The 9,523-nt window shown below is 47.1% G+C and overlaps 1 protein-coding gene across 2 annotated transcripts in view; it reads right to left on the bottom strand.

Moving 5' to 3' along the window:
* Nucleotides 1–8,011: 8,011 nt before the first annotated feature.
* The window catches only part of LOC138743710 (erythroferrone-like), a 164,660-nt gene continuing 163,148 nt past the window's right edge, over nt 8,012–9,523 (bottom strand). The window contains exon 8 of one of the 2 annotated variants that reach the window (XM_069899339.1): nt 8,012–8,602. In XM_069899339.1, coding sequence (XP_069755440.1) covers nt 8,555–8,602 — 48 coding nt within the window. In that variant the 3' untranslated portion in view covers nt 8,012–8,554. The remainder of the gene's footprint in view (nt 8,603–9,523) is intronic. The other variant, XR_011345028.1, reaches the window with a different exon arrangement.

The raw sequence follows: 9,523 nt of genomic DNA, 5'->3' as shown, positions 1-9,523 counted from the left end.
CCAACTCACTATGGCCTGTCCCTAGAAGGGAAGCTGCCCATTTATCTCTGGTCTTTGTCCTTGCTATCTCGGAGGTCACATTTGGTGGTGGGCAGAGCTAGTGGTGGTGGTCATTGATATGGTGTTGTCTACTTCAGCCACTGTGGTCAAGGAAGAAGTGAATATTTTAGTTAATGGATGGGATACAAATCAAAGGGTGGCATGGTTGGTGTAGCGGTGAGCACAATGCTGTTACTGCATCAGCAATTGGAACCAGGGTTCAAATCCCACGCTGTCTGTAAGCAGTTTATGCGTTCTCCCCGTGTCTGCGTGGGGTTTCCCCCAGGGTCTCTGGATTCCCTCCACTGATCAAAATGTCAACCACTCTTTTTCTCCCACTGACCCACTGAGTTTCTTCAGCAGATTAGCTTAATCTTTAGGTTTGCCAGGTAGTGCTCCCAACACTGCATTGGTGTTGCATGGTGTTGCATATAATTGTCATTCGGTCGTTCGGCGTGGGCGATCATGCCTCTCCAACCCTCACGGTCTCTGACCCTCCAAATTGTAGCTGTTGCCTCCCCTGTTTATAATCCTGATGTTAATTCATCTCTCATTGTCATCCTTTGTCTTCTTCCGTCCAGCGTTTCAGTTTTAACTAGATGTTTTCATATATCTCTTTGCGTGATGTGTCCAAAGAATTTTGATTGCTGATGTTGGATTCTTTTAAGTAATGCACATTTTGTTTTTGTTCTTTGTCGAACTTCTTCATTTGTTATCCTGTCCATATATGATATGCAGAGCATTCTTCTGAGAAACCACATCTCACACAAGAAATGATCAGGGGAGAAATGCCAACATGAGGTTAAAATTAGTGGCGAGAATACAATTCTTCTGGGCTGATGACCCAGTACATCTCATAGAAGCCCAGCTTTGAGCTGTTAGACATGTTCTAGTTCCGTCCCATTCAGAGCCAGCTCTTCAGCGCTTGACGTCATGCTTTGCGGAAACTGCCAAAATGTTTGGCCTGGAAGTCAGCCTGAAGAAAACTGAGGTCCTCCATCAGCCAGCTCCCCACCATGACTACCAGCCCCCCCACATCTCCATCGGGCACACAAAACTCAAAACGGTCAACCAGTTTACCTATCTCGGCTGCACCATTTCATCAGATTCAAGGATCGACAATGAGATAGACAACAGACTCGCCAAGGCAAATAGCGCCTTTGGAAGACTACACAAAAGAGTCTGGAAAAACAACCAACTGAAAAACCTCACAAAGATAAGCGTATACAGAGCCATTGTCATACCCACACTCCTGTTCGGCTCCGAATCATGGGTCCTCTACCGGCACCACCTACGGCTCCTAGAACGCTTCCACCAGGGTTGTCTCCACTCCATCCTCAACATCCATTGGAGCGCTTTCATCCCTAACGTCGAAGTACTCGAGATGGCAGAGGTCGACAGCATCGAGTCCACGCTGCTGAAGATCCAGCTGCGCTGGATGGGTCACGTCTCCAGAATGGAGGACCATCGCCTTCCCAAGATCGTGTTATATGGCGAGCTCTCCACTGGCCACCGTGACAGAGGTGCACCAAAAAAGGGGTACAAGGACTGCCTAAAGAAATCTCTTGGTGCCTGCCACATTGACCACCGCCAGTGGGCTGATAACGCCTCAAACCGTGCACCTTGGCGCCTCACAGTTTGGCGGGCAGCAACCTCCTTTGAAGAAGACCGCAGAGCCCACCTCACTGACAAAAAGCAAAGGAGGAAAAACCCAACACCCAACCCCAACCAACCAATTTTCCCCTGCAACCGCTGCAACCGTGTCTGCCTGTCCCGCATCAGACTTGTCAGCCACAAACGAGCCTGCAGCTGACATGGACTTTTTACCCCCTCCATAAATCTTCGTCCATGAAGCCAAGCCAAAGAAAAAAGAAAAAAAAGAAAGTTCCGTCCAAGTTAGCATGACAGTAACGCCACATAACATGATGGTGAAATCTCTTAATATTAAGGCAAGACTACAACTTTACAGCAGAAAAACACAAAAATCTGCAGACATCGTGGTTGAAGTAAAAACAGAATGCTGGAGAAACAGTGGTCAAATAGTGCTTTTTGGGCTTGGTATAAGCAAAATGTAGGCAGATGTCTGATCAAAATGATGGGGTAGAAGGAGAGAGGGAGCAGCACAGTCCCACAGTCAGGAGGTAATAGGTGAATAAGGGAGGGAGGGCACAGCAGCAAACAGAGGAGGGGGCAGGCTCTGTGAAAGAAGAAGGAAAGGGTGGAGAGTTGCAGGAAAGAAAACAGAGGGAAGGGGAAGAGAGGGAGAACGGGGGCAGGTTAGCAGAAACCAGAGAAGTTGATGTTAATGCCATCCTGTTGGGGACTGCCAAGACAGAATAATAGGTGTTTTTCCTCCAATTAACAGTGATCTTGGTGGGATAGTACATGAGGCCATGGAAGGACATGTGAGTATGGGAGTGGGGTGCAGCATTAAAATGGTGGGTCACTGGAAGGTCCCTGCCACTAGCGAAGGTGCTCAGCAAAGCGATCTAGCAGTCTGTGCCCAGTCTCTCTGATGTAGAGGAGACCACAGTCTTGGATGCAGAAGATGTTTCCTGTAGATTCACAAGTGAAGTTTTTCTTCATTTGGAAGGACTCTTTGGGGGCCCCAAATAGTGAGGGAGGAGGTGTGGGTGCAAGTGTAGCACTTCCTGTGGCCACAGGGGAAGGTGCCGAGGGGAGGGGAGCATGGTTAATGGGAACGGATGAGTGGATGAGAGAGTCATGGAGGGAGCGGTCCCTACAAATGGTGGAGAGGGGAGGAGAGAGGAAGATGTAACTGGTGGTGGGATCATGTTGTATGTGATGGAAATTACAGAGGATAATGTGTTTTATGTGGACACAGGTGTATAATAGGTGAGGACAAGAGGGATCCTGGGTGTTTGTTGCATCTGGAAGCAGATGGGGCCAGAATAGACGAGTGGGAAATGGAGGAGATGCGGGTGAGGGCTGAGTTGATGGTGGTGGAGGGGAAGCTACATTTGGGGAAGAAGGTGGACATTTCAGGTGATGTGGACTGGAAGACCTCATCTTGGGAACAGATGTGGTGGAGACGGAGAAATTGAGAGAAAGGAATGGAATCATTGCGGGAGACTGGGTTTGAGGAAGTGTAGTCGAGGTAAGTTGTGGGAATTGGTATTTTGTAAAAAATGTCTGTAGAAAGCTTATCTCCCAAGATGGAGACAGAGAGATCAAGAAGGGGCATAGTGGTTAGCACAACGCATATAAACACATCAGTGGTCGCGACTGGACCATTTCAAATCCTGCGCTGTCTGGAAGGGGTTTGTATATTCTCCCTGTATCTGCATGGGCTTTCCCCGGGGTTCTGGATTCCTCCCATTGTTCAAAAATGTACTGGGATATAGGCTAATGGGGTGTAAATTAGGTGGCACTGGCTTGTAGGGCTGAATTGGCCTGTTACCAGGATGTATGTCTAAATTTAAAATTTAAAATTAAAAAAATGTCACCAAGAGATGGACCAGGTGAGTTTGAGGTCGGGGTGAAAGTTAGCAGCAAAGTGGATGAAGTTGACAAGCTCATTATGGGTGCATGAGGCAATCTCAGTGTTGTTGTCAATATAGCGGAGGGAGAGTTGAAGCGTCTTGCCTGTGTAGGCTTGTAGCGTGGATTGCTCCACAAAGCCCACAAACAGGCAGGCATAGCTGGGACCCACACAGGGGCCCATGGCCACTCCTTTAATTTAGGAATGTGGGATGAGTCAAAGGAGAAGTTATTAAATTCTGCCAGGCAGAGGGGGGAGGTGGTGGAGGGTGGCTGGTTAGGTCTCTTGTCAAGAAAGAAACAAAGGGTTTGAGGTGAAAAGAGATTGGACGTCCATATCAATAATGAAGTGTTTCAGTTCAGTGAATTGGAAGTCATTGAAGAGATGGAGGGCTTATGAGGTATCGCAGATGTAGGGAGAGAATGGACCAGGGAGAAACATGTAGTTGAGGCGGGGCAGGAGCAAGCAGAAACAATTGGGTATCTTGGGTAGAAGGTAGAACTGGGCAGTGTGGGGATAGGAAACATTGAGGATGGAGGCCATGGGAGGGAGATGTCCAGAAGCAATGAGGTTAGAGATACTACTTGAGATGCTGATTTGATTTTCTTTAGTGGAGTCTTGTTGAAGGGGTAAGCAGAGGAGGTGTCTGGCTTTGGCAAGGTAGTGATCATTGCCCCAGACCACAACACCACCTAGTCTGCGGGTTTGATGGTGAGGTTGGATTTGTTGCGGAGAGAGTGGAGGGCAGAGCATTCAGAGGAGATGAGATTAGTGTAAGACTGGTGAAGTTGAGACAGGTGATGTCTCAGTGACAGTTGGAAATAAAAAGATCCAGAGTGGGCAGTTGGCCAACAGAAGGAAGAAGGTTTAAAGCAGGAGATGGGATCTTCAGTGGGGGGTGGAGAGTCCTGGTTGTGGAACTGAGCAAGGAGACAGAGAAAATGGAAGAAGAGTTCAGCATTGGGCATGCATGGAACTAATTAAGGTGTGGACAGAAGGGAGAGAAGGTGACGCTCCTACTGAGGATCGAGCACTTTGTCTCAGTGAGGGGAAGGTCAGAGGAGATGGTAAATATCAAGTGGGGGGACACAGTGGGAGTTAGTGTGGTGGAGGGTGTTGAGGTGGAGGGAGGGATGATCAGGGGGGAGGAGGTCAGAGGGAGGAGGTGGAGGGTGGAGAGGTCAGATGGGGAGGTCAATGGAAGGGGGTATCAATGGAGAGTGAGGAAGTGGGTCTGAGGGTTGGGAGGGTGGGAAGAAAGGGGATCTCAAGGGGGAGATGGGATTGAGTAGGGAGAGGTGTAAGGGGATAGGGAAGAATAAGGACCAGTGGTCAGGGGGGAATGAGCCTGTGGGATCCAGCAGCAGTGTCAGCCTTGGGGTGCAGGGGAGGTCAGGACCATGGTATGTGTCTGTGTGGTTGGAGGTGATGGGAGCTCCAGCTAGTGGGTGGCCAGGGAAGAGATGAGAGTTGACCGCTGAGACATTGAGAACTCCAATGAGCGGGGGGCTGGGGCCAAAGCAAGAGTCTGCACCCAAGTTGTCAGGAACGCCAATGAGCGAGCAGCCGGGGTTGAGGCGAGAGTTGGCGGCAGAGGCATCAGGAACATAGAACATAGAACAATATGTACATTCCCTTTCAGTCCTCAATGTTGTGCCAGCCCATATACTGAAGTGACCAAAACTAAACACAATGCAGTGGGGGCTTACCAGAGATTTGTAGAGTTGTAACATGACCTCTCTACTCTTGAACTTAATCCCCTGACTAATGAATCCCAGCATCCCTTAGGGCTTTTTAAATATCCCATCAACCTGTGCAGCGACCTTGACAGATGTATGGATTTGGACCCCAAGGTCCCTCTGTTCATCCACACTCTTAAGTAACCAACTGCATCTCCTCACACTTATCTGGATTGAAATCCATCTGCCACTCTGCAACCTGTCTATATCCTCTTGTATCCTTTGACAACCTTCAGTTCCATCCACAACACCTCCATGGCATGTTTGGCCCATCCTTCCGCCTCTTCATTCAGATCATTTATAAAAATCACAAAAACCAAGGGTGCCACAGCAAATCCCTGCAGCACTCCACCAGTCACCTCCCTCCAGGTAGAATACTTTTTTTTAACCACTACTACCCTCTGCTTTCTTCCTACAAAGCCATTTTTTATCCACACAACAAATGTTCCACTGATCCCATGACTTATGACATTCTGCATGAATCTCTCATGGGGGATCCTGACAAAAGCCTTGCTAAATTTCATGTAGACCACATCTACAACCAAACCATCATTAATTAATTTTGTTACCTGTCAAAAACCTCAATTAGTCTCGTGAGTCTCGACCTTCCCTTCACAAAGCCATGCTGACTATCTTTGAGTAGACTGGTTTTCTCTAAATGCTCAATTACACATAGAACACCTTGGGGTTCTCCTTAATTCTACATACCAGAGGCTTAAGAATCCTCTCCATTAGTTTACACACCACTGACTCCATAATTCCCAGGATTCTCCCTGTTACTTTTTTTAAACAAGGGGACTACATTTGCCATTCTCCAATCCAGTACCCCTGTGGTCAAAGATGACTCCAAGATAATAGCTACTGCCCCTGCTATCTCTTCTCTCACTTTCTCCAGCAGCCTGGGGACTTAATTAATTGATGTTCTTTAGAAGATCCAACACTTTCTCTTCCTTAATCTCCACATTGTCCTCAACGTGATCAAGGTCCTTTTCTCTTGTGAATACTGACACAAAATATTCATTTAGGACCTCCCCAACCTCCTCCACCTCCAGGCACATGTTGCCTCCTTTATCCTTTAACGGCCCCACCTTCATCCTCGTCATCCTTCTGTTCTTCGCATACGCATAGAACACCTTGGAGTTCTCCATAATTCTACATTGCAAGGCCTTCTCGTGTTCCCCCTCCCCCCCCCCCCCCACTTTTAGCTCTCCTAAGTCCTTAAGCTTCTTCCTGGAACCATATATTTCTCATGAACTCTTCCTGTGTCCTGTTTCCTATATCTAATGTAGTTTCCTTCTTCCTCTTGACTAGTTGCCTGACCTGTTTCATCAGCCATGGTCCCCTTTTCCCACCATTTCCTTGTCCCAGTGGGAGAAACCTATCTAGAACCCTGCACAAGTGGTCCCTAAACTTCCTCCACATGACTTCTGTGCTTTCACCCTTAAACGTCTGATTCCAATTTATTCTAACTAGTTCCTGACTCATCCCTTCATAATTAGCCCTTCCCCAGTTAAGCACTTTCCTAGTTTGCATGTTTGTATTCTTTTCCATAGCTATGTTAAAACTAAGAGAGTTGTGGTCACTCTCACCAAAATGTCCCCCACTGAGAGGTCTGCCACCTGACCAGGTTCATTCCCCAGAACCAGGTCAGTTTTGGCCTCTCCAGTCGGCCAGTCTATATACTGTGTCATAATCCTTCTTGTACACACCTGAAAAATTCATCCCCATCTATCCTTCTTGTACACACCTGAAAAATTCATCCCCATCTATCCTTTTTGCAGTCAGTAGGTGCCAGTCAATATTAGAGAAGTTGAAATAACCCGCAACTACAACCCTGTATTTCTCGCACCATTCCAAAATCTGCCTGCTTATCTACTCCTCAGCATCTCAACGGCTATTTGGGGGCCTATAGACCACTCCCAGCACAGTGATAGCTCTCTTCCTGTTTCTGACTTCTACCCACATTGACTCAGTGGTCACTCCCTCTGCAGCCTTTCTATAGCTGTGATACTATCCCTGACCAGTAATGGTGTCCCCCCTTCTACCTCTCATCCTATTCTTTTTAAAACATCTAAACCCTAGACCTGCATCAGCCAATCCTGCTCTTCCTCCAGCCAAGTTTCAGTAATGGCCGCATCGTAGTTCCACGTACTGATCCACTCTCTGAGTTCATCCCCTTTATTCCTGATACACCTAGCATTGAAATGGACACATTTCAACCTCTCTAACTGGCTACCTTTATGCTTTGTCCCTGCCTGTCCTTCTCACCAACTCAGAGCACATAGCTTCATGATTTTGTCCTCTTATCCTATTCTCTGCCCTCACACTCTGATTCCCACTCCCATGAGTAGGTGGCCAGGGCCAAAGTGAGAGTCTGCACCCAGACATCGGGACTCCCACGAGCAGGCAGCCGGGGCTGAGGCAAGAGTTAGTGGCTGAGGCATCATCAGGGGCTGCCACGAGTGGATGACGGGGCCGTGGCCGAGGTGTTGGGAACTCCAAAGAGCAGGCAGCTGGGGCCGAGGTGAGAGACCGCGGCCAAGTCGTTGGGTACTCTGGCCAGTGGGGAGCCAGGGCCCAGCTGAGAGTTCCAAAGTTCCTGTGCAATTGTCATTCCTTCCAAGACTGTCTGTTATTTCCATGGTTAAGAAGCAGTATTTAGTTTGAAGTGCCAGCTGACAAGAGTTCTTACTTTTAATCATGAGTTGTCACACAGGCTTTACTTTTCATAATGATATTTATTAAAACTTTGTAAACTCTACAGAATGAAGCAGTTTTAACTAGGATGTGAGTGTCAGCCAATTAGTTTGCAGAATCACTGGTGTTCATAGCACCTTTTAAGAGAAGTAAACAAACACGGCAACCAAATCTGTACATCAGTGTATCAACCAAACCTTTGAAGTACTGCATGGTCGAGTTCCCTGGCAGCAGTTTGATTTAGTTTAGGACCATGTTACTGACTTGATGTTGACCCCTCCCCAGCACTGTAACCTCTTATTTCCCATCTTCACCAAGACCTCATCATGACTATGCCCTGATATGTTAAACCAATCTCTAAAGATAAGCCCCAGGGACATTATCTGAAACAATGCAAAGGTCAGCACGTTTAGCTGTGCATTGTAGATCACAAACACCATGCTTCAAAACACAGGAGTGATAATGTTGATAGTGGCTTTCAATTAAAGTGCACAACAAGCAGTGAATGATCAAACTCCTCCATGCTCTCTCCTGTCTTGGGTGTACAGGCATTTAGGAATGAAGTCACTCACATGGTCTAAGGGTGGATAAGTCTCCTGGACCAGATGGATTGCACCCTCAGGTCCTGAAAGAAATAACGGTAGAGATTGTGGAGGCATTAGTCATGATCTTTCCAGAATCAATAGATTCTGACATGGTCCCGGAGGTCTATAATTGCAAATGTCACCCCACTATTCAAAAAGGGAGGGAGGCAGCAGAAAGGAAATTATAGACTTGTTAACTTCACATCAGTGATTGGGAAAATGTTGCAGTGAATTGTAAAGGATGAGGTTACAGGTACTTGGAGACACAAGACTGGATAGGCCAAAACCAGCATGGTTTCATTAAGGGAAATTCATGCTTGACAAGAATTGGAATTCTATGGAAGTGAGAGTAGGCTGGACAAGGGAGATGCAGCAGATGCCGTGTATTTGTATTTTCAGAAGGCTTTTGACCAGGAACCACAATGGGACTAAGTACCAAGTTAAAAGCTCATGGTCTAACAGGAAACCTAGCGTGGGTAGAGCATTGGTTGATTGGCAGGAAGCAGAGTTGGAATACAAGGATCATTTTCTGATTGGCTGCCAGTGGCAGGGGTTGGTGTTGGGGCCACTTTTTTATGTTGTATATTAATGATTTGGTTTGTGGCCAAGTTTGCAGATGATACGGAGGTTGGTAGAGGAGCAGGTCGTGTTGAGGAAACAGGGAGTCTGCAGAAGGATTTAAACAGATTAGGAGAATGGGGAGAGAAGTGGCAAACAAAATATAATGTCAGAAAATGTATGATCATGCATTTTGGTTAAAAAAAAGTGGACTATTTTTTGAACGGGGAGAAAATTGAAAATACCCAGATACAAAGGGACCTGGGAGTCCTCATGCAGTACGGCCTGAAGATAAACTTGCAGGTTGAGTCAGTGATGAAGAAGGGAAATGTGATGCTGGCATTCATTTCAAGTGGAATAGAGTAGAAGAGCAGGGATGTGATGCTGAGGGTTTATAAGGCCCT

The sequence above is a fragment of the Narcine bancroftii genome, chromosome 9 (assembly GCF_036971445.1).
Source record: "Narcine bancroftii isolate sNarBan1 chromosome 9, sNarBan1.hap1, whole genome shotgun sequence".
Taxonomy (NCBI): domain Eukaryota; kingdom Metazoa; phylum Chordata; class Chondrichthyes; order Torpediniformes; family Narcinidae; genus Narcine; species Narcine bancroftii.
The sequence above is the reverse complement of the archived record's forward strand: the minus strand, read 5'-3'. Positions and strand labels throughout refer to the sequence as shown.